We start from the raw sequence: 25,626 nt of genomic DNA, 5'->3' as shown, positions 1-25,626 counted from the left end.
TGGCTGCTTCTCTGAAGGAGAATTGTATCCTGCCCTCAGCTGCCCTGGCTTTTGGGGCCCCTTCGTTCCTCATGCCAGCAGCAGCAGCCACTCGCCTTCCCTTCCCCGCCTGTCTGCCCTGCTCTGCTCCACAGTCCCCAGTGTATGCTCAAAAGCAAGGGGCTCTGAGTTCCTGGCCAGGCTTTTGCCTGGTGAGACTTGTCTGCACACCCCTCCGACCCTGCACCTGGTGAGTTAAAGCTCAGGTAAGGTTCTCCCCGCTGGCAAAGGAGCGGGTGCAAGGGGAAGACAGCCAGGAGCCACAGGTTATCTGGGCTGTACTGAGCCAGGGCCTGGTAGGGGCGCGGGCACTGGTGCAGCACTGTGTTCCCACATGCTGCTTCAGGCTGTACCAATGTGGCAGCTGGCGCGGCTCCTGCCTGATCCCGAGTCCCCAGCACATGGCTGGATTGGGCAGAAGCCACAGCAGCTGCACCCATGTTGCCTGAGCCAGCTCATGGAAACAGTGCATTGCTGACCTGGCTGCATGCTGGGGACTCGAGGCACAGGAGGGGCCTCAGGGAGAAGGGGGGAACAAAGGTTAGGTTCTCCTGACCCTTGTTCTCTCTGCCCAGAGGTGGGCAATTATTTGGCTGGGGGGCCACTTAGGGAGTTGCGGTGAGCTGTTGCAGTGGGGGGTGTTGACCAGCCAGCGACAGCTCACCCAGACTCCTTAAATGGCCTCCGGCCCAAATAATTGCCCGTCCCTGCACTACTGAGTGGTATTAAGGGTGGACACATGGGGCTGTGGCCACCCTCTGGCTTCAGTTCTCCCCTCATTTAAAGTGTCAAACTAACCTCCCACACGTCCCTTCACTGGCATCAGCATCAGATGTCACAGCTCTCTTGTGACTCAGGGTGACCCAGTCAGAGGCTGAGCACTGTGCTTAGGAGAAAAATATTCATTGTGTTACATGTGATGAGGCACCATGCCATACGTACCCCCTTTCAAAATTGTAGATCCACTGTTGAGTGGTATTCAATGGCAACAGTGGGGGTAATTATGGGAATACGTGTTAAATGTTCTTCTGCAGCCAATGGAACTTGAAAATGATGGTGCGACTGCTGAGCTGTCGGCTTCAACATCAAAAGCAAACAACTGTTTCTTTTAATTTTAAATAAATTCATGTTTAATCGAGGACATTTCTGGGAGTGAAGAGCAAAGAGAGCATTTATTATTATATCTGTCACTTTAAAATATGTTCCCACTTTGATTCTGCTTTGAAGCAGTCTCCTTTGAAGTGGTATTAATGTGTTTGAATGTGTGCTAGTAGAGGTAGATTACAAGTTGGGATTTTTTTAAATTTTTTTTGCAACCTTGGTTCTTTTGCTGGGGAATGACTGAAAAAAATTATAACATAGAATGAAAATTACTGTCTATTCAAAATGACATACAAATTTAAAGCTGATGATGTGGGAATAAATCCTGGTGTTTGTATATATTTAGTGCATTTATATATGTTGGTAATTAAGAACAGAGCAATTTATAATGTAGATATTAAAAATAATGTCTAGCTGTCTCTTAGAAGCAAAATAGTTCTCACAACCTAAACATTAAGAACCATTCTTTATTACAGTCAAGTTTACTTCTAATTGTGGAGTGTTCAGTTTTGTGCTAATTTTTGTGCCATTCATGTTTTATGAAGACATTTTCCAGTGCTTGAGGGAGATGAGGAAAAATCTGTACAATCAGACAAAATTGCTACAGATCTTAGGCATCTTAGATTTTCTGATGAATCCTCTCAGGTGAGAACTGCAGTGTAATTGGATCGTATCCACTTGAAAACAAAAGGAGGAAGTAATATCCTTGCCTAATATGCTGTACTAGGGAAACAATAGACATTTGGAAGTTGTGAGGTGCAAATGTTGAAAATGCTGTGCATTAGGATTTCTGTCATGCCCTCCTGCATGCCTGATTTTGTAACGCTGGTCATTGTCGCAGGGACATTAGCATATTTTCTAACTGCTGCAAAGCTTTGAAGAGGGCCAAAAAGGAGAGGCTGCGAGAGAGTACAAAAGTGAGGGATTATGATCAATCCTAAAACAGTTTCTTTGAACTGCATGGCTGTTCTGTTGAAGATAAAGGAAATGAATTCACCAACCTTTACATGGAGGATTCGTCATTTGAAATGCTTGCAGTTTCATTTGCCATCTTCGGCTCTACTGGGGGTATTGATTTATAGTGTTGTCTTTTTCAGAGTAACGGCAACATCCTGGTTTTACAAAATTAACCCTTTGAAAGAGAAACAACAGTGAAACCATATACATACATTTTTTTCCTCCAGGCATTTATAGCCTATTTTTAAATTTATTGCCATCTGAACAAATCATCTTTTTTCTAGAAAATAAAGGAAAGACAAGCATGTGCTTAAAATGCTGGAACTTGAAATATCTGGGTTCAGTTGCTGACCTTCCCACAGATCCCATATGACCTTGGTCAAGTCACTTAATCCCAGTTCCCCAGAAGATGCTTCCTTAAAGCTCCTTTGCAGTGTGGACTATCTCTCTTTATTGAGTTCTTAGCAAAATGGAGGCCTGACTTTTCTTGTAGTCTTTGTGCAGTTTTTAGGCACCATTTTATGTGGTTCATTCATGCAGTTTTTTAAAAAAATCTTGAGCTTTTTTCTGTAAATCAGATGATTTTTTTTAACAATGTTGCATAATATGTTATTTCTTTGACTATGCTCTATAGAGGCCAGAAAGGTGTGTAGTTAATTTGACATGTCCAATAGTTTTGAATATCACTGGAAAAAAACAACCTCTAGTAAGGCAAAATTAATATGTATTGTCATCTGTTAAAAATGCTTTTGATAGTTAGAAATTTGCAAAGTAATAACTTGTCTGTTTATGACCAAAAAAGAAAAATATGATTTAAATTACCATCATTATTTTTGAGATGATGTTCATCAATATTTAGTATTAATTGCTTCCTTTTACCCTTTTGATATATGTGCCAAGTTTATGTATGAGATTTTCAGAAATGTATGCAACAAAGATATACTGAAAAGAAAAAGAGGTTTTGTGCTTAATGGCAGAAGGAATCTAGTAATCAAAACAGGAAGTAGGTACAGTCATGAAGCATGCTTTGAGAAGAGAGCACAGTAGACGAGAACAAATGGGTATATTCTTGCCATGAATACATTTAGGTGTCAACCTGGAAGGTAGTTCCTAACCATGAGTGCAAACAAATTATAGGACTGCTTCTTTATTCTTCATTCCATCCAGGAAGAGCCCCTACCAACTACAGATGGTTCCTCAGCCTGATGAAGAGTATTTATACTCAAAAGCTTGCTAAGAAGAATTTTTCCAGCTATTTGAATTGGTCTAATAAAAGTTAGCAGATTTACCCAAAGAACCTTGTCTCTCTTTGTCCTTAGACCAACACAGCTACTACCTATATCCCTTTAAGAAATTATAGGAGTCTTCCAATCAAAGTAGCGGGGCAAACCATCCTAACAATATGTAAGATGCAGCTCAGTTTATGCAAAGAATCTTTTGGTGTGTGATAACAGAGGGCTGGTCATGACTACCTAGAAGGTCCCATCCAGCCCTGTGTTCCTGCCTGTGATAAAAGTAGCTATTGGGCTCTTTCTTTTGAAGCAATTGAAATAGAGTCTGTTAATAGGAAAAGAAATCTCTATGCAGAATGTCTCTTAGCTATTGTATTGTCATTTCCCATTTACTATTCCTCTGCTGCTGTCAAATTGTTTAAACCCTGTTTTCATTTCTGTTCAATATCCACATGTTCAAGTGCTGTGATCATAGAGGAACTAGCAAGGAATGCAAGCAGAAGTTACTGTTTATAGTATTATATAAGAAATAGGTTTTTGTACCTAAAACCAATAAATAAAACAATGACCACCTTAAAGAAAAGTTTAGGCATGTGCTTTCAGCATAGCATACTGATTTTTGTCTCTCTTGATGTCTCATAGAAATGAAGATGCACTCAACCAGATGGCTGTTACTCCTTTCCCATTACAATCCAGCTCCCAATCTTCTTTTGAGGTAAGATGCCTTTTAATCGGGGCTTGCTAAATTAGATAGCAGTGTGACCAAACACCTTGTCTAATTAAACTTGAATCATAAAATGCTGTGGGTAGGAACTTGACCAAATGGGTATTTCGTCTTGTGGGGGGGGATTTCTTTAATGAAACATTTGCCATGGTACTTAGTGACAGGTATCACTCTGATTATTGGATACAACAAGAAAATAAGACACTTGACAGTTCTGCCTTTCTTTCCTAGAGGGTTGAAATCTCTGTTGGGGGGCTTTATTGCCTGGAACATAACTGGAATCTGGAGTTCCCCTTAGAGAAAAGACCTTGTTTATCTGGGACCTCCTTCTTCTCCACCAATATACAACTCTTTCAGAGGCATTAGGATTGTATCTTCATACCTGGATTTAGAAAATAAAAGTGAGCCTGCTGCAGTGCCCCCTGAAGGCAATAAAAAGGTTACTGTTTTTATATGCATGGCGGGGCCCCAAATATAATTGCAGCCCCCTTGTGTTGCACGCAGTGCAGACAAATAGCAAGGAGCTGTCTGAGCCCTTGACAGCTTTCACTCTGTAGGTAGACAGATAAATGGTAGAAGGGGAAGCCTGGTAAAATTACTTGCTCATTTGACAGAGTCAGCAATAGATCCCAGTTCTCTTGATTCCTAGTACTCTGTGCCATGCTTATTGGACAGTCAGACTTATCTTAGTTCAACTTAATGAATTTTTATAGTACTTTAATTAATGTTTTACCATCAAGTCCTGTGCATCATATCACACATAGCATGGTTCTTGCCATTGAAAAATAAATTGATGTTTTTGCTTGCAAGACGACAAGACTAAAAGGACGTTTTTAGTCTTGTCGTCTTGCAAACAAAAACATCCCGAGTGTGACAGCGTTTCCAGTACTATTCTTTATTACAGCTGTAGGCTCATTAGTCTCTTGAGTATTGTGAATCCAATGTTTATACTGCACAGTGTAATCTGTAATGTCGCCACTTCGTTATAAATTTGATGTCCCTATATGATAGTGTAACTAAGAGAGAAAGTACATTTTATTTGTAGTTAAAGTGCATAGCTAGCTCTGCTGCCACTTTTTAATTCAATCTATTTGAGCTAATAAAGCAAAGCATATTTTATGATTCAGCTGAGGCTTGGTCTAGCCTTCACCGGCTAAATTCTGGTACATTTGTGTTTGATATTTCAATAAACTTTATTACAGTAATGCAGCATTAGCTCACTCTGTGCAGTGCCAGATGGAACCTCTGGAGGCATGCGTTTTGTCATTTTCAAGATTATAGTAACATTTAAGGCCACTTAGCAGACATTGCTAATGTAGTTCAAGTGTTTTACTGTACAAAACCCCCCCATATTGTTTGTTTCTGGGTAATGTTTTAATCAAAGCCCTGGGTTTTCTTTGCCTGTTTTGCTAAGGAAGAATATTGATTTTGAAATGGTGCTTCATGCTCTGTTAGGAGCCTTTTAGCTGCTGGAGTCCACACGGGTTATTCTGCAGTTTATGTGGTCTAAGCGTCTAAGTACATTTTAAAGATTTTTGTTGTTGATCTTGTGGCCACCTTCTTGCCAACTCTAGTCCCCTTTCCTTCACACACCAGCGATGGTGAGACAAATAGTACTGTCAACTCTTCCTGATCTCGTAGTGTTACCTGTCATTCTATCCTCAAAGACTCCTGCTTTTCCCTGTCCAACTGCATCTTTCAAAATATTATTACAATGAAGACAACTTTCTGTGGGACTTTTATTTATAAATACATATTTGTTGTCATTGGATTTGAGTAATAAAATAGTGCAGTGGTTAATATTAGGGAAGAGTCTTTTCCCTCAAGATCACTGATTCCAATATAGTCTGGGTCATTGGACAGAAGTCATGGCAGTTGTTTAGTGTCTCTTGAGACGTTTTCATGATTGCCAAGCCAAGTATCCACATCACCAAGATCCACTGTTATATGAAGGCCAAAGAATTTAGTTCCATTTCTTGTAGACTTCCTTAGTATGTCATCTTTCATGTGGCAAAGGGAGCTTTTCTTACTTATGCTGTTCCTATTTTGTATCTAAACGTAGGCCTTTGACCTCCAGGGCTGCCAGGTAATGGTTTCACACCATTTTAAAATATAACAAATGAGACTGTCATGACAAACAGTTACACCAAGCTTTATCCCCCTTTTTTGGTATTAAAGTAATTGTTCACATCTGAAAATATCAGCCATGTTTTACAAAAAGACACTGAATGCATGTTTAACAATGAATGTTGCTTATAATTTGCATAACAATTGGTATGTTTTGTAAAATGGGCCTGGGTAATTTAACAGTATATCATGATGACAGCATAACTGCAAGGTACAATTACATTAATTCTCTTTAGTTTATTTTCTTATCTTGATTGGAGCAGTTTAATAAGAAAACGGTTGAACAATAAACTTTCCTGTACCTGTGCTCAGTTTTTATGAACCACAGGGTAGAACAGGGCCATGATAATTGTGTCCCAATACCGTAGCTAGCTGGCAAAACCAAAATAAAATGCATTAATCTAAAATAAACTCTACTGCAAGAAGCTTAATTCATCATAAAAGCACCTCTTACATAATAAGTTTTGTTAACAGAGTGAGGTATTGTGTTTGAACACTGAATGGAGTGAATCTTCTAAAGAAAGGAGCAGTAGATTACCTCTTGAGGGGGTGATAAGACTATTTGCATAATTTCTATTTTACCTCTAATTGTACAGTGCCTAGCAAGAATTGTGAATAGACTGGTAAATAAGTCTAGTAGTGAAGATCCTTACAAGAAACTGGATTTGTTACACAAAGTCATAGTTTCATAGTTGGTCAGGTCAGAAGGGACCTGAGCAGATCATCAAGTCTGACCCCCTGCCATGGGCAGGAAAGAGTACTGGGGACAAACAGCCCTGGCAAGGTGTTCATCCAGCCTCCTTTTAAAGACTCCCAGGGTAGGAGCCAGCACAACTTCCCTTGGAAGTTGGTTCAAGATCCTAGCCGCCCTGACAGTGAAGTAGCGTCTCCTGATGTCTAGTCTGAATCTACCCTCTGCCAGCTTGTGACCGTTATTTCTAGTCACTCCTGGTGGTGCTTGGGGGAATAGGGACTCCCCCAATACCTGCTGGTCCCCCCTGACTAGTTTGTAAACAGTTTGTAAGTCAGTGTTACTGTGCAAGGAAAAATGGCTCTGGATTTAGAGCAATAACTTGAGTTGATTTAAACCACTAACTTCGTCCTCAACCCCCCAAAAAGACTCAAAAAGTTTATTTACAACAAAATTTTCTGGTTCAGGGGCTGGGTAAAAGAAGAAAATCAGGGCCAATGGTTTTAATTTGTTAAAGAATAATGGTAAGGGGATTTACCCATGGTGCACCATGTCAGGGCAGTAGGGAACTTTGCCCATGCCATATATAAGAGCATTGCTCAGACATACAGGGATGAAGTCAGGAAGGCCAAAGCACAATTGAAGTTGCAGCAAGCAAGGGATGTGAAGGGTAACAAGAAGTGTTTCTACAAGTATGTTGGAGGGCAACAAAAATGGTTTAGGGGCTGGGGCACATGACTTACAAGGATAGGTTGAGGGAACCAGGCTTATTTAGTCTACAGAAAAGAAGCCTGAGGGGGTCTTAATAGCAGCCTTCAACTGCCTGAACGGGGTTTCAAAAGAGGATGGAGCTGGACTGTTTTCAGTGGTGGTAGATGACAGAACGAGGAGCAATGGACTCAGCTTGCAGCAAGGGAAGTTTAGGCTAAATAGGAAGACTTTTCTCACTAGGAGGGTAGTAAACACTGGAACAGGTTACCCAGAGGTGGTGGAATCTCCATCGTTGTAGGTTTTCAAGACCCAGCCAGGCAAAGCTTTATCTGGGATGATCTAGTTGGGGGTGGTCTTGCTTTGAACAGAGGGTTGGACTAGATCAGTGTTTTCCAGCCAGTGAACTGTGGCGCAAAAGTGTGCCGTCAGAAATGAACAGGTGTGCCGTGGAATTTTACCATGGCGGTGAGCCACAACAGGTATAAGGATGGGGAATGCCTTAACAGGTATGCCACGGAAAAGTTTTATTAATGTAAGTATGCCTTGGGCTGGAAAAGGTTGGGAAACACTGGACTAGATGACCTCCAGAGGTCCCTTCCAACCCTAATATTTCTATGATTCTATGGGCGGGTGGCATGGAGAAGCAGTGGCAACAGCCAAGTCCTGGCACTGGCTTGCCTCAGACCTGAGCCATGTCATCGTAGCCCACTGCTTTAAAAAGGCTGCCGTCTGCTGCTGTATCTGATCAACTTCTCAGCTCTGGCTGTGGTACAGTTGTTTTTTTTCATTAGGAGACCTGTACAGAAAGAAGAAAACTTTTTTGCTCCTCTTTCGTCTAAGCAAAGGGGATTTGTTGCATGCGCCCTAAATGAGGCGAAGCATTAGCTCATCAGAACAGAATTCTGTAGCGCTGTTCAGCGGCAACAAATTCCCTCCCAGTTCCTGAACTTCACCCTCATTGTTGTCATAGTAATTGTCCCTGGATATCAGTTGCAGTATTCCTAGTGATGCATAAAAAGGGGCAGACCCTGTAGTACTTGACATGAGTCTACTGAAGCCTGAGACATATATTAAGTTTTACCTTTGCTTTGATCTTTTCTCTTCAGCAGTGCAGATTTATGGTTGAATATTTTGCTTGTTTCATCCCATCACATAAGACTTACATAAAGTATACATTGCAAATGGTTTAATCTTTTTTTTTCTTGAGCTGTTTAGAGGAAATGTAGTCATGCTAAAACAAAAACCATTCTATGACAGGATCACAGTGGCACTGAACCTGCAAGCAGTGAGGAAGATACCAGCTCGGAAGTTGTCGTGAAAAGCTTGGCTGAAGATAAATGCATCAAAGTAGTAAGTGCTGTTTTAAAGAAATGTTTAGCTGCCCACAAAACTGAAAGCTGAGAAGGTGTTAACATGCTCACCAGACTTTCTTTTCCTGCTGGGGGAACTGCAGCTGACTTTTATGGAATAATTCCTAATGAATATAGTTGAGAGGCTGCAATTTCATGTATTTGTTTGGTTTTTTACATATATTTTCCTATCTTTGATCCATAAATTGTTGAGGTAGAATAATTATATACATCCTGATCACTGGTCTCCCTTCCTGTTTTGTTTTTGCCAAGAGGATCACGTCTATGTTTGTTAAAAATATGTGACAGATCCTGGAAACAAGCTTGTGTATATAAATCATGTTCATATTTGTATTCATAGCTTCATAGATTCTTAAGGCCAAAAGAGCCATTATCATAAACTAATCTGACCTCCTGTGTAACATAGGATATAGAATTTGTCTCAGTAATTTCTATGTCAAGTCCATAACTTATAGCTTAGCGTGGTACAGTATTAAATACCAAATGTTTCACTGACACATACCGAGGGTTTGTGGTGTTGTTATGTATGTGTCAGTATTATACGTTGTCCGAACCTCCCAAGGCTTGTACCTTGACTCCTCTAACACTGCATTAGAATTTTAAAACAGAAATATTAAATATGCTGAGGAGTGACTAACCCAGAGGAGCATCAAATTTGCTGAGACAATCTTCCTTTCTCTGCCCCTCCTCTCAACAGCTTACTGTAGTTTCCTCAGGGAGTTTATTAGCTCAGACATGCTGTGTATGCAGTCATCAATTAAAAATATTATGTTTTTGTTTTGGATTTATTTTCTTTCTGCTTCATAACATTTTTGTGAACCAGCCTTGATTTTTTTTTTTTTTGGAACTACTTGATGAATATTACAAGTAAATACTTCATGGACTGCCAAGAATCAGAAGTTAGCATGGTGTTTAAGAATTGAAATGTCTGTTCTGATTGAGTGATAAAACACTTGTAGGTTGTCAATATGCATTTATCTGAGTTATCCAGAACATTCAGTCAACAGTATTAATGGGTTTGAATATAAATTAATTGGAGGCTTAATTCATAAATACCAGCTGTAAATGCATTATTTCAGTTCTTTGCCGGCTCTCTTTGGAGTGCGTTAGTTAAGGAATTGTTCAAGGGATACAGATAATTATGACAAAATATACAATTCTTGATATGAGTGACAGAGACAAGGGACACAAGAGAACCTTGGGCAAAAAGTCAGGAGTGAGGTACAGTAAAAAATGTGGGCAAGAGTTGTATTTGGGCACGGCATTGTACAGCTCTTTGAGTAGGCAGTTTTTTAATTCAGAAGAGATGAAAGCACTGCAGAGATCCCAGACTGGGTTATGAGGAAGATGTGTCTAGGAAAGCAAAAAAGGGAATGTGTCCAGACATTTGCTGTCTCAAAAAAAACAAAAACAAAACTCCCTTAGGAGTAATTCAGCCCTGGTTGTTTCCAGGTTATTTTTTTCTCCTGGAGCAGACATTTTTGCTCTGGGAGAAAAATCCTGAAGCAGCTCTCCCAGGAGAAACTGTATGTCTGTACATGGCCCTTGTTAATACTGCAGTGCAGCACAAGATAACTATTCTTTGGATAAGAAGATAAATAAAGATTTCCATTGGTCTCTTGGTAGATGTCTAGGAAAAAGATGCCTCAGTGCCAAGATCATAAAAGTTGTCCCTGTTTGTTGCCCATGCAGTCGCATCACTGTTAGCTAGCACTTAACTTCTATGCTCTGAGAAATCCAGAATCACAAAGTCAGTACATACATCTATAATGTAATGTGTATGTATATATTCTTGTCCGCAAAAATCCCTCTCAAATGAGTAGAACTCAAAGGAGCATCCTAACATTACATGTTCTGGATCATATAAGCATGCAGAAATATTGTTTTTCATTTGAGTTTTGATGTTGATAGCAGTGATAAACTGATCTCAGCTCATTCTGCATCCATTTATTGATGGTAAATTTTCCAGGCTGGCCCAGGACGTTTTGTGTTTCCAGTTCATTGCTTTCAAAAGTATTAAGTTATATAACTGACATGGCCATGGACCTGTGTGAGTAGAAGGGGAAAAGAAGATTGTTTATATTGCACTTAGTATCATTGAACCTGAGGTCAAATACCTACAATACTAGCAGCTGGTACCTGAAGTGATCTGATAGAGCACTTTGGTTTTCTAAGGACCTGGCTATCTTGATTTTATGAACATTTGAAGAGTATTTTAAAACCCATTAAGTGATTCTTTTAGAACTTGGATCTTGACAGAAATGATGGTTTGTATGAGAACTGAGGATATTCCTTAAACTACTCCTGCTCATGATGTCTGCATGTTGCATGGGTATATTACATATTTAGAAAGAGTAAATAACATATTTACTCAGTTCTAAGACAGGGTTTTCCCCCATTTAACATGGAAAGGGGAAAGCCCCTCATCTTAGAATCAAGTATGAGGATAGTTAGCTGGGGGGGGAGAGGGGAGGGACAGGTGGCTGCTGTAGTTTGGGCTTCAGTCCCTACCCAGCAACAGCTGTCTGCTCCTTCCTTGCCCCACTCTTGCTGCCGCTGCATATCCCCATATACCTCGTGATGCAGCATCTGCTCCCCTGCCTACACCTTTCCATTCGCTGCTTACTTTGCTCCACACTAGCAGGCTCAGTCCACAGTGGAGTCTTGGGCACTGAGCATGACCCCAGCCCAGCCCAATAGTAGTGGCACACAGCCTGCACAGCTGCTATGGGCATTGGGCTGGGCTGGGGCCACGCTCTGTGCCCCAGGCAAGAATGGGGATGGAGCCTGCCAGTGCAGAGCTGGAGTGGGGAGAAGGGGGTGGAGACTGGGAGAGGGGGAGCAGAGATAGAGGGGGAAGGAGGAGGCTGAGGCTGCAGGAGGTGCAGGCACAAGCTGGAATCAAGCTGCTTGATTGTCCCATACCACCTGCCCCCCTGTAAGCAGTGGGAGACATGAACTAAAGATGACCTCCTAATAATTAGATTCTATACATGGCAAAATTATAATACATTTATAAATTTGCCATGTGTAGAATCTAATTATTGGGGGGTCGTCTTAAATTCAAGGATGTCTTAGATTTGAGTAAATACAGTAAATTTAGGTTTGGTGTTGGGGTGTTGTTTGGATTTGCAATATTGATCTGTTTTTATATAGCTTGAAAGATGTGCCCCTGAATCATTTTACCTTGAAACACTAAAGCTAATAAAAGAATTTAACCAAAGTAAGGCTGGAAGGGACCTCCATAGGTCATCTTGTCCCACACCTGCCTGAGGCAGCAGCATCCCTATAGAAACCATCCTATACAAATCCATTGTCTAACCTCTTAGCAAAACTACACCGTCAAGCTTTACACAAACCCCAAGACATAATGCTCTAACACAGGTAAAGTAGGGGGACCATGGTGGCCAACATCCTACTGCTGTAAAGGCTGTTAATATATGTTCAAGAGATTCCAGGAAGAGGGCTACCACCTCCATTACAGAGGAAGGTAAAACCCCGCAGAGTCTGTACTATCTGACCCTAGATATGGTGATCCATCTGATCCTGAGCAGAGGGCCAAGACTCTCTAGCCAGGAACCTGTGACTTTAAGTCCCAGCAGAATCATTTTCCCCCCCTACTATGCCCTCTCCCCCATCAAAATCCTCAGGCTTGGCTGCAGCCAACACTCAATTCGTCTGAGGAAGGCTTAGAGAAACCCTGAAGCATGTAGCTGCAGGGGTGGGGAGAAAATTCTTTCCCAGCCCCATGCAGCCACCAGCAGGGCCCAGAAGCATATGAAATACCCCAAGTAGAACATAGGCAGAGCAATGCCTCGACCAGTGGCTGTCCAGCCTCTTCTTGGACATCTCCAGTGATGAAGAGTCCACATCTTCCCTAGGCAGTCTGTTCCACTGCCTCGCTGTTCTAACAGTGAAGTTTTTCCTGATTTCTAATCTAAAATTACTTTGCTGAAACTTCAAGCCAGTGGTCCCCGTTCTACTCTCTGAGAAAAGGTGCTTTCCTCCTTTACGGCAGCCCATCAAATATTTGAAGACTGCTGTCATTCAGATTTAGAGTTTTGTGAGACTTGAGGAAGCAGGGCCACTTTCCCATTTGGGTACCCAAAATTAGTCACCCATGTCTGAAAACACTGGTTTAAACAGCTTAAAATTGCCTACATGACAGTTAAGGAGAAGCATTTTAAGTGTCTGAAAACATTTGAAGAACATATGCCCTGGGAAGGAAAGCAATTTTTGTACAGTATTATAGGGAGTTGTAACTCAGAGTATTGGCTAAAATTTAGGAGGAAAAAATGTCTAGAAAGAGATGAGAGCATTCTTGTTTGCAGGGCACATAACAAGACTGGATGAAGTTCTATAATTCTTTATTTTGTTTAAATTGCTTTCCTTTTGCCACTAATTGCCAGTGTGCTTTCCTTTCTTGAGTGGAAGAGGTGGAATAGGTACCTTCTAGTTGTCTCCTCTTTGTAGGACCTGGTTCACTGAGGTCCCATTGAACTACCAGTTTTGTAAATCAGACCCAGTGGCTTCCTTTAAGTTTCTGTATACCTTAGAAAAATCAGAAATCGCTGGAATAAAACTTTTGTCATCTAATCCAGTAACCTTTATTCCCAAACACCAGCAATCAGTTCTTGTGGGAAATATGCAGGATGTATGAGAGCAGCAGGCAGATGCAGCATAATCTCCTAAGAGGGACTTGCCTCCTAATACCCTTGTTTCTTTAAAAACTTATTTAAGAGTATTTGTTTACAATTGTGGATATTCTTGTTAGCTGCATAAATGTCTAATACTTCTCTAAATCCTTCTAAATTCTTTGCTTCATCTGGACATGACATTGCATTCTGAAGGCTGTTAAGTGGGAAAGAATATGACCTTATTGAAGCTTTAATTCCTGTTGTTTTGAAGAGATTTTATTAAATGAAGATTGAAGTTGCTGTGACACTCAGTATAGTAAACAATTTCCCCCCCTTATTTTAGGATGTCAAAAACAAGGCTGACAAACAGCTGTTGATGGTGGATGAACAGGAGATAGAAGAACAGCTTCCAGGAAATGTATGTATGGCTCTCTTCTTTGTGATTTACCCTATCAGGGTCCTTCTATTACTGAAGGAAGGAAATATTTTTAGGTTTTATTTTTATACATTCAGTGTTTAAATATAAAAGTACCTTTTCTTCAAACACCTGGAAGCAATCATATGGGACAGTGCTAAGAATATATTCTTCTCTTCTCAAAAACTAAGAATTTGTTTGGTCTGACCTGATGAAGATAAGAGTTCCATCAACACTTTCTGTGCAGGTTTCCCTGGAATCACAGTATTTAATATACCTAATTTATTTAAAATGTTTTTAAATTGAATTGTATCCTTGCCATTTTAGTTAATAGCTTTAATTAATAACTTTAATTGAAAAATGTTTAATCAAATGCTAGAAGTAATATGCTGCCTTTGTGTTTTTATTGTCAATAATTGAATAATTTTAATTTCTCCTCAACCAGTTAAAACAATCCAGGACTTCAGTAAAAGTGCCTATTGGTTTACATGAGATATCTCTGGTGCCAGCGCCTATTTATCTTCCTCCAGAAACGGAGCTCACCAGCCGAAGTAAGAACCCATTATTTCTTTCAGCAAGATAGCTAATATTAATGGCAAACTTACACTGCTAATATAAAAGCAAGTACTGTCGAATTGGGCTAAAGTACCTGAGCGCAGTTGACATTGTTTTATACCTTCTTAGACATGTTTTGCTTAGCTCTGTATTTTGAGTTTTGAAAAGGGCACTGTAATATATATTTACCTTTTTTTATATATATTGATTTCATTTTTTTCTTACTTAGCAAACTTAGGATTCTTTCTACTGTTTACAATTTAGAGGAAAAGCCAGCCTAGCAATAGATTGTTTACATCCTTTTCCTTAATTGCATCAGATCCATTTGGGGGGAAAAAGGTATAACAAATAATTTGTTTTCATTTTTGCCTTTGGAGAGTTTTTGCAGCTTCAGAATAAAAAATATTTTGACAGCATACATCAACTCTGGGTAGTTTTTAAATGTCATTGTGACAAGATGTTTTACAAAATGCTGAATTTTAATGTAAATTTGGAAGATTCCCTGTCTGATTCATTGTGTTGCGGTTATAGCTTCATTTTATCTAAATGTAATGTCCTTTGTCATCATGATCAAAATCACACAGGGCATATCTGACATAATTGTCATACCAGATTGGAATAGTTTTGAAATGGCTCAGATTTTTAGATGTCTTTAAGGTATTCTTTTAACTTAACTTAAGAGTGTAAGGACAATACAGAGCAAGTTTCAGCCATTTAGTTACTCCAGTGCCATCACCTTAGATCTTTATTTTCCCATGAAATATTTCTGACTACTTTCTTTACTTTTTAACATTTTCCCTTTTTGTTTCAGGGAACCTGCCTCCTCCATTGCCAGTGGATCCAGCAACATGTCCCATTGTTCCCGGGCAGGAGATGACTATAGAGATATCCAAGGGGCGATCAGGCCTTGGTCTCAGCATTGTGGGAGGAAAAGATACTCCACTTGTGAGTTTGTTCAACTGTTGTTCATTACCTTTATTAAGAAGTAGATAAAACACTGAAAAGATGATTTAAAAATTAGCAGCCCTGTTGGTGTTAGTAACTTTGCCAAATTATACAATGTTGGAAACAACATCTAGCTGCTTTCAGAATAAACCTGGTAAATTTGTCTTGTACAAAAGTAAGCGTTTCGTATTGCCTTTTAAATGGTATATATTTATATATTTTTCTATTTTCTTCCTTTTTGATTAAAGTAGACAGTTGGGCACCCCTCTACCGTTTATGCTTTGTCAATTAAAGCTTTTCAACCAGCTTTTCCATCAGGATGACTAGACCATAAGAGGAATATCAAGGAGGCAGCATAATTCAACTTTACTTTCTGTAAATGCCTATATGCTTTTAAAATATTGATGATTTTGTTGTGCACTAGTAGTTTGTTTTTGCTCCATGCCTATTAAAACTGTGCCAGAGACACCCCCAGCTGAACAAAAATCAGCACAGATAATCTTATTAGTGTTGCCTGTGATCCTTTGTTTAGTCTTTCCTTCCAGCCATGCTGCTTAAAAATGTGATTTATCTTCAATACAACCCTAATTCATGTGGTAATCACCACTGTTAGCGTATGCTGTCAATATGTAAGTTCAGAAGGTTAGCTCCACTAAATCTTTTTTCTTATTTTGTGCTGTGGATAGCTACTGCCAGGTAAATTGCTATATTAGCTCTTCAGTCTTTCTCTCAGAGATACAATCTAGCAATTTAGCAAAATTTCTATACCCAGCTCTTCTGTCATCAAGTCAGAAGCTTTCAGTATACAATTGTAGTGTGCATCCTTCCATTCAGTCTCACCATTAAAAAGGTTAAAAATGCTTTGTAATCTCTTTACGTATGATTATTCCTGGAAATATGGAATCATTAAACAAGAATGTTCAGTTACTATCAGCAATAGAAAACTTAAAACAGCTGTGAGAAATTCATCCATTTTAAGCAAAAGAAAAAAAAATTAGAGCAGTGGGCCTAAATGAGTGCTTTTGCTTTGCAAAATATAAGCCATATCTTAGATTTAAAATTTCACAGCATGTATCTAGAGAGGTTCAGATTTTTGGTCCCATTGATCTACCTTGTAAAATGTCTGTAGGGTTCAGATAAATGGTTCTGTTTCACGTGGAGGTGGGCAAAACTCAGTTAATTTCGTTTGTTCTCAAAATATCACTGTTTTGGTTCTGTGAAACCATGGAATGTTTCAGGTTCAAGTCCCTTTATATCAGAGGCTTTCTCCTTCTTTCATGTAAAAAGAGTATGAAAATTACAAGTAGCAGCCCATTGCACATAATCTGAAATGTAGTTGTGAAGATTTCTTATTGTATACAAAACATTTCACTGGGAAAGCCAAACAAGAAAAACATAAATGACGCTGTGATTTAGCTACAAACCGTGAACTGTATTTCTCTTATTTATTAAAATGTCCAATGAAGAATTTCTAAAGAAAACAATTGTTGCACTTAACAACTTACTTCCAGTCCTATAGATGTTCATCTGTACGCAGCAAGTTCTTAAACATGTCTGACTTTCTGGAATTACAAGACCTGGTGAAATAAATTGTAGCTTGTCTTCACGGTACTCATTTGAGCATTCAAAATCATGTAATACTATTTAGCAATAAATAAGTTGCACTTAACCACAGTCTGACTTTCTAATTTACTGTATGAAACCCAAGACTTTATTTTTTCTTAAGTTATGGATGCACAACCTTCTTTGGTTTCAGTGAGACTTGCATTTAAATAACCAGAAACAAAGTCTCTCACCTTACAAGCTGAAATTCAAGACCGTATCTTCACATGGCATCATCAGGCTTGTACAACTGATTTCAGTAGAGCTTCTTTACTCCAGCTGTTGGCCTGCTCCCCAGTGATGCCATGTTTTGTTTTGTTTTGTTTTTATGAAGGCCAAGTTATGAATGTCTATATTGAAAAATGAATGACATAAAGCCAGAAGTGGGAAGAGGGGAAACACCACTTGGGCTTGTTAGAAAAACCTTTTCTCTAAGATAGAAGATGCAAAGGAAATGCAAAATACCCACTTGTACTTTACATAGCCCTTGCTGCTTCATCTTTGTCTTTCAACTGAATGAAAGTTACTTTGCCTTTTTTTAAAATATACTTGGTGAATTTACTTAGTATGAGTTATATGATACTCAAAACCATATAAATCTGCCACCGTTTCAGCCCTAGTCAAATGCCAAGAAATTGTAGTGTCCATGGCCCATTGCTTTTCTTAGCAAGTGAAATAAATTTGAAGACTGTAAACAGCTTCAACATTTTTGCTACAATTCTTTGTTAAAATTAGCTTAAGGGGAGCAAAAGAATGAGAGTACTGTCCTACTTACCAGGCATATAATCAAGGCCTGCTAGCTTGCACTAATGTGATATAATGCTGCGGAAGAAGATAGGAATGAGGTTTTCCTGACTCTGCCACAGGGATATTCTCTGTAGGGACAGGAAAGCAAGTGGCCAGGTAAGAGCAAAGCTGACACTTCCTTCCAGATTTGTTCTCTGCCCTGTTGAGCTGTTCTCTGCCCTGAAAGCCCCTTCACTGGTATACTTTACCTCAGGATAATTGATCATTATAATTTCATATCTTGGGTAATCCAGACGTCTATTCCCTTCCCCTTTGCCTCCCCCACTCCAGCCCACTAGGATGTGTTACCAGGAAGAAATGACAGTAGCGCAGAGACCTTGTCCAATATGTTTTCAGATGCACTTACAGCAAAAGCTGCTAATTACTCACCAGCTGCTCTGATTTTTTTTCAGTTAACACTATTGATGCACAAAAGCATTGTGCTTTCAGTAGAAATGTCCATGTTAAAGTTACTTTGTAGCTTTTAAGTTAAAATATATAGGTGTAACTTTACAAATGGTTGATCTAGCAGCCCTGCCAAATATGGGTTCAGTTTTAAAAATGAAATATACTGTGTGACTTTGAAATCATAATCTTTGATAGCAAATCAAAAATCACAAAATAGGGTCACAAAACATGAATTGTATTTGCAGAAAGGTTAATTTGCTGAGGCGGTCATAAATGAGTATCTTAGCTCCTAAAGATGGTGTTAGCTGGAAGGATGATGTTAATATTAAATTGAAAAACTTTTCTCTTCAGAGAGGCTGAGAGATCTTAGATGGAAACAATGTCATAGTACAGTGATTTTTCACCCCATGGTCTGTGGACCCCTGAAGGTCCTGTGACTGTCTGAGGTCTGCTGACTATGTCTAAGGGGTCCACACCTCTATTCAAATTTTTTAGGGAGCCGCAAATGAAAAAAGGTTGAAAACCACGATAGGTTTGGGGAGATCGGGTCTGTCCTTGAAAATCATCAGCATTTATACTGGGCCTTTTCTCTCCTGTTGGCATTTAAGCAGGAGCAGCTACTCCTTTTCATTCTGTGGGCTGGTTCTCCTGCTTGTGCCCTCTCAGGGCACGGGCAAATGTATCTGCTTCAAAAGGGGAGGTGGAGCTACTGTTCTGGACAGCACCTAGTACCCCATAACCCTTAATTCTGCACAAGCCTATAGAAATACAATTGTGGGAAGACCACGGCAGCTGTAACTCTGCTTCATCCAAGGTTAAAGGTGGGGCAACTTAATGCATTTGTATTGCTGCGGGCTTATGCGGAAGTAATGGTTAGAGCAGCAGCAGCTTCCCCTTCCCCTTTTTGAAGCCACTCCAGATGTACGTTTGTCCATGCCCTCAACTCAACAGAGAGGTACAATGAACCATCCAGCACGTGACTCTTTTTTAAAGCCAGGGGATGCTGGAACTTAGTTGGTTGAAAAGCAGGGCTCCAAATTGGCACAAAGTTTTTAAATGTTGTTTTAGGTGAAAATGAGGTCAAAACCTTTTCAGTAACTCATGAACTGCTAATTCCAAGAAAAAAACCCACCAAAACATGGTGTTTTTGAAACAAAATAAGCTCTCCAAGACCTTCCAGTTGCTGAATGAAATTAAGTGCCACTGCCAGTGCCAATCATAAAACTGGCAAGAATATCCTTTTTCACTTAGTAGTCCCAAGATTGCCACATCCGGCAGAATGTCTCTGGCATATGACACGCACCCCATCCCACCACCCAGGCTTTCAGAGTCCCCAGCCAGCTCTGCAGACTCTGTGTTATACTGGAATGAATGAAGAAGCAACAAACAAATCTCAAAAAGGCTGAGATTTATGTCTTTAATCACTCTTTGATTATCCAAAGAAGCAGTTTCTGTATGTAGGGTAATATATTTAATATCTGATCCATGTTTTGTAGCAAACTGATGTGTGTAACTGCAGTGATACACTTGCAGTTACACACATCAGTACTTCTTGATCACGAGTAGTCTCGTTTGAAAACTGAAGTTGGAAACATTCATTTTAATCACCATTAGTTCAAGTGCCCATGCTGCCATTTTGAAGCATGGGGACACTAATACATAAGATGCGGGAGGCTGCTGCAACGCAGTAATTATGGGCTCCATACTCATGTACAGGCACCGTACATGCCTGAGAGATGTCTGGCAAGGGGAACAAGCCACTGAGAAGCAGGTTTTCATAGAAGTGACTGAAAATCACTTTCAGGAACATGCGTCAACTGTAAATTTAAGCAAAAAACTATTCAAAACCAGCAGACCATCTCAGAAGTTGATTTCAGGAGCAGCCCTGCTTTCTAAGTGGTTGAAGTCATTGGCTTTTTTCTTCTGGTCTCATCCACTTTAAAACTTTTGTGCATCTGTTCTAACTTGTGCAATGCATGGCATACTATAAACCTTCACAATTTTAATTTAATAAAAAGAGAGTGAGAGAGTTAATTTTACATATAGTCCTCGTTTTATTATTCTCCTAAAATGAGCGTGTATACTTTTTTGAAAAATGTTGGTTTGCTTTGGCATGCAATTCATAGAAACATAGCTCTTTCTATCACTCTAACTTAAGTCATATATTTTTACACTAAACATCTTATTACCTTAGTTTTATTATTTCAGAATCAAAGGAGAGCTTGCAAATGTCTATGACTGCAGACTGAAGGAATGTTAATGAATAGTGCCATTGAATTTTCAGGTTGGGGCTTTTCTGATCTTAAAGAGTATAACTGTAAGCAAAAATATTATGCAAGCTGAATAAAATTTAAATAAATAAGGACCAGATGTAACTATAGAGGCCTATAAAAAGTAATACAAATATTATCCATTTCCTTAAAATAAATCTATATTTTAATATGAAAAATTATATTCATATTCATGTTCTGGATTAATCTTTTTTTTTTTTTAAGGAAACTTGGCAAGTGAACACAATCTCATGCAAGGGTTTGTACTAAATGGGAAACAGATTCTTTTTTGACCTTTTGGAGAGAAGTTTTTCAGTATCATGAAATATAAAACATTTTTACATTAACACAGTAATACACTTTTACATTATATTGCCTGTTTTATTACAGTAGTGTTTGGCTTTGCGTTTTGGATACCTGTTAATACTTTGTGAGTGCTAGCAATTGCAGGGTATTTGGGTCCTAGAGAGGAATCTGTACATTCCATGGGACATTAAATGCACTTTTTACATAAGGTAGGCATTTTCTTCAGCAGCTGTTGCTTGAACTGTAGTCTTCTGGGTTAGATTTAGATCAGTGAATTAGAAAACAAATACTTCTATATAGTACAATTTATTTGGTGTAATTTCTTTTGCCTGTAAATATTCAGCAGTTGGCTTTGTTTTAAACATTGGAAAAATCCTTATATTGGGCCAGATTCTTTAGCGACACGCTGAATGCAACCAGTTGACTTCCACTGTTATCCAGGAACCACCTTTAAAAGTGTAAAGACAATTTTTCAAGGCCAGACACAATCTGGTTTTTTTTTTCCAGTGTTGTGATGACTGATAATGAAGCAACTAAAGGTATTTTGTACTGCACTGGACAAGCAAATTAGTCTGTAATCCTCCAGTTGTTATGTGAAAACCCCTCTTTTATTCGGCTCTTAACAGATGCTTTTATTGGATATTATACACTTAAAACATATTGCCAATTTGTTTGAAATGTGTTGTTCTGCATTAGACAGACAATGTGGTTAATCAGCCAAATCAGAATACAATTTTTTCCCCAGGAGACTGTGAGTATTACAAAAGATTTCTCGCATTATCATGTCCGTAGGTTACTGTTCATAGTTTTCCTTGGGGAAATACTGTAGTTCATATAGAACATTTAACACATTAGGTATTCTAAACAAGTAACATCTACTTGCACCTAAGTAACAAGATTATATAGAAGGCAGATAAGTGACAAAAACACTATCTTTGAGAGCCTCTGGGAATTAGTTTCTTTTTAAAAACACTTTATGAGTTAAATTTTGAAATGCCGTACTTAATGCATTAAGTCTTTAGTCTAATATTTTGGGCATTTGTTTTTTTCCAGTTCACTTGGCAAAAAGTTGCCTTTGTTCTATAGTCTTTCTCCTATTGTTTGTATGCAAACAGTCAATGAACAGTGCTAACAATTCAGTGGTATCTGTCAAGAAGCAAGGAGCTAAGAGTTACAAGCCATACGTGTTATACTGATACTATCTTACCTACTTTCTTACTGTTTCCTTTGCCTCTTGGTGGTATCTCAGCACCCTTGGTGGTATCTAACCGTGACCCTTTTCCTTCTCAGTGGTAGGGCAGAAGGAGATGATGTATTGGACAAATAAGCCTTGCAGAAAAGGATTGTTCCTTAAAGTGGTCAGAACTTCTTACCTCTGTGGTTGCTACCTTTGACAGTGCCAGTGTGGTAGCTAGGTGTTATGGAGGTTTGTTCTGGTGAGCCCATAATCATATCTGGTTTAAAGACTGGAGCAGCTCAATGGAGATAAGGATGAAGTCAGATTTAACTGATATCCATTCTGAGGGGATTAGGTTTTGGGGGACAGTGCGTTTTGGGGGACAGTGCGTGTAGATACCAAGGAATATGACGTGACATAAGAGTTTCTTTTCATGAACTCCTATTTAGGCCTTCTCCCTTGTCTAGACCAAAGGCCAGGATATCTCTGGTCTTTATTTTTGTCAGCATGCTACACTGCTTCTCTTGTATGCTGTTCTTATCCAGAGAATCCAAGTTGATCCCTCCTACTCCCCGCCAGCTTTTTGCTTCCATTCCTGCAGGTAGGAGGCCTTGCATTTCTTCTTCCTGTCTTACTTCTTTCAAACCTCTACCCTGCTTTTGGAGGAATCATGCCTGCAGAAATCAGATGCCCTCCTCCACCCTCTTAATCTGAAAAACACCAGTAAGGGAGGTCACATGAACCGGTTGGGATTGGTATTTTACTTCCAATCTTGGTGGTGGCTGAAACTGAATCTTTTGCAACATCCTGGAACTGTAGTTTTGTGCAGACCCCCAAAATCCATTCTTATCTCCATGCTTCCCAGGTGGCTACTTCTTTTCTGTGTGTTCAGAGGATGACTATCAGTTATCAACAAAATGCCATTTTAGTTTACTAAGCTTTCCTGACTTTGTTTTTCCTGCCCCAGTGTTTGAAATACTTTCCATGGGGGTTTTTGCCAACTTGAGAGAGAAGCTCTTGTTCTGAAACACTACTTCTACATCTGAGCAATAGGCCTCCAGAAGCAAAGAACCCAAAAACAGAGACCCAGATCTGTCCCATACAGCATATGCCAGTATGATCCACATTTAAGACTGCTAGTGAAACTTTCAGGCCATTTTTTGTATTTTTTTTCTTCAATGCAGAATTCACCAGATCAGTGATTTTAATGGCTCAGAAGCTGGTGTCATCAACTTTCCATGGTTGTGAAATCTGAGCCAAAACAACATGAAGATATTTTGTTTGTTTCCTGTGGGTCACATGTGGTTTGGACCTCAAACCCCTGGGACTCATGACCATTTTGCTTTCATGAGGGAGCCAGCTGCTTTCAGAGCCCTTCAGACAGACTCGAGAGATGTTGCATTTAGAGTGGATGGCTTCTGAAAAGGTCAAAAGAGAAAGCTATTAGCTTCCTTGACCTTACTTTGTCAGTAGCCGTCTTGAAGTTCACATCTCAGCCATATTGTCTGGCTGGCCCTTGTAATGGGAAGGACAGTGGTCACCAACTATTTGTGAAGTCCCTTTATTCAATGTCACTCTTCTTCTTTATGAAGAGCCCTCTCATTGGCTACTGTTTACATCATGATTTGTTTCCAGTTTCACATGTCTTGATAAACTATTATCTGGAGTCACTGGGAGATTATTGCTGGAATTATTATAATCAATGGTGAGATTTTTAGGACTGCTCATGGGTACTTGTAAGGTTAGGGGACACAGGCTAATTTTGAAAATTCTGATCTAAAATTCAACTCTTCCATACACGATTATACACCTAAACAAACAGGGAGATGGATTTTCAAAGTGCTGGGTTTTCAATAGCTCCCATTTAATTCCACTGATTCTTCTTCCTTGTGACATAGCAGAAGAAAATCAAAATAGTTCCATTAAGTAGTTTTTGTTTTTTTTTTACATCTCCAGTAAGGGGGAAGGGACAGTAATTTCCTTACTCATCTTGTCTACAGTATAGCTTTATATAGTTTCTTGGTATCCCCCAGAAAAGCTAGGTCTTCAGATTTAAGAGTGAAATGTTTTGCATTTAAAGAATATCTGAAATATGCCTATAGAAATTTGTCCCTTGGAAATGTTCGTGTTGGTTAAGTATCAGCTCATATTTGTCATGATAATGTTTTAATCAGAGAAATCAAATAATGAATAATCAAAGGTATAAGCATCTAAAATGATGGGGATGTATAAATACTACTGAAAGTTGGTTCTACTTTGTGGAGGTGATCGGTCATAAAATTGGATGCACCTTCAAGTGATTGTCTTCGTAGATTCTGCTGTCAGTGTGCAGGATCTCTTGTATATGACATTGGACTTTTTTGGCAAGCAGTGTCTGTTGGATCTGTGTCTTCACTATAGGTGTCCTCATGTCCTGGCTACATATGTTATGGATTAGCTGGGAAAGAGCCCAAGTCATGTTAGAGCTCAGGCAGTGTCCATGTCCTGGTTAGTACATTCCCATACTGTAGATACATGGGGTAATTATGTGCATCTTGCAACTCTTTTCTCATTGGCCACATCCCCATGAGCGTGGACATTTGATTCCCTGGGGACAACTAGCAGTGACGCACTTTGTGCTGCCGCCAGTTGTTCCTAAGGAACTCTTGTGCTATGTGCCCTCTGGCACATGGCAGGTTACCTTGGGTGGGGTAGGAGAGGCTGGGGCCAGCACTGGGCTGGCTCCAGCGGCCCTACCTGGAGTCCTGGGGGCCTCCTGGGGCTGCAGCAGTAGCGATCCTCCCACATGGAGCCTGGCTGGCAGCTGAAGCATGGCTCTGGCCAGCCAGGCTCTGTTTTTGAGCAGTGCACACTGCTCCATTGCAGCATGGAGAGCAGCTAAATGTGTGATATGTGGCACCACAAATGTGACTGCAGTGTCACTTATTGCACAGCTGTGCTTATCTGGATGCACCTAAGCAGGCTATCAGATTAGATACCAATTTTGCTAGAACTGTCTTGAGGGCACTTTTCAAGTAGGAGTCGGTAACTGTTCTTTGACAGGTATTGTCCATGCAGTCTTTGTGAACTGCCTTCCTTCCCCACTCTTATTGGAGCCCTGATCTTATGAGATTCCCTACTGGCAAAGGAGCTGAAAGCAGTTGAGTCCACACATGGGTCCGACAGGCACCGATAGCCAGAAAGAATCCATCTCACTCATCTGGCCGTATGCAGTACAGTAGTGGTGGGCAATTACTTTTGCTGGAAAGTCACTAAATAAGTTTTGGGAGCTGCTGAGGGCTGCATGCACAAAATGAATGGTGAAGATATTTTAACAAATTATAGATAAAAAATATCTATACTAAAATCAAACATTACTATAAAATATTTTAATTTTATTTTAAAAAATCATTTTGTGTTGATTTATGTTTCTTTGAGTAGTGCATATAGAGGTGATTGCATAATAGCTCAAAATAGTCTCTCTCGCAAGGAAAACAAAACCACCCAGCAGGACATTCAGCCAAGGGAGGATGCCCCCCACCCTCTGCTTCCCACCCAGCAGAGCTCTCTTACTACCCAGCCACCCTCCAAATC

The 25,626-nt window shown here is 39.7% G+C and overlaps 1 protein-coding gene across 1 annotated transcript in view; it reads left to right on the top strand.

The window, feature by feature from the left end:
* The window catches only part of PATJ (PATJ, crumbs cell polarity complex component), a 288,426-nt gene that overhangs the window by 202,873 nt on the left and 59,927 nt on the right, over window positions 1-25,626 (top strand). Inside the window, exons 31-35 of the mRNA XM_019501199.1 lie at window positions 3,972-4,044; window positions 8,840-8,932; window positions 13,933-14,007; window positions 14,450-14,555; window positions 15,371-15,504. Of these exons, the coding sequence (XP_019356744.1) occupies window positions 3,972-4,044; window positions 8,840-8,932; window positions 13,933-14,007; window positions 14,450-14,555; window positions 15,371-15,504 (481 nt within the window). The remainder of the gene's footprint in view (window positions 1-3,971; window positions 4,045-8,839; window positions 8,933-13,932; window positions 14,008-14,449; window positions 14,556-15,370; window positions 15,505-25,626) is intronic.

The sequence above is a fragment of the Gavialis gangeticus genome, unplaced genomic scaffold (assembly GCF_001723915.1).
Source record: "Gavialis gangeticus isolate Ggan-Ray unplaced genomic scaffold, GavGan_comp1, whole genome shotgun sequence".
NCBI classification, from domain to species: Eukaryota; Metazoa; Chordata; order Crocodylia; family Gavialidae; genus Gavialis; species Gavialis gangeticus.
Note: the sequence above shows the minus strand (reverse complement) of the source record. Positions and strands in the feature narration are given on the sequence as shown.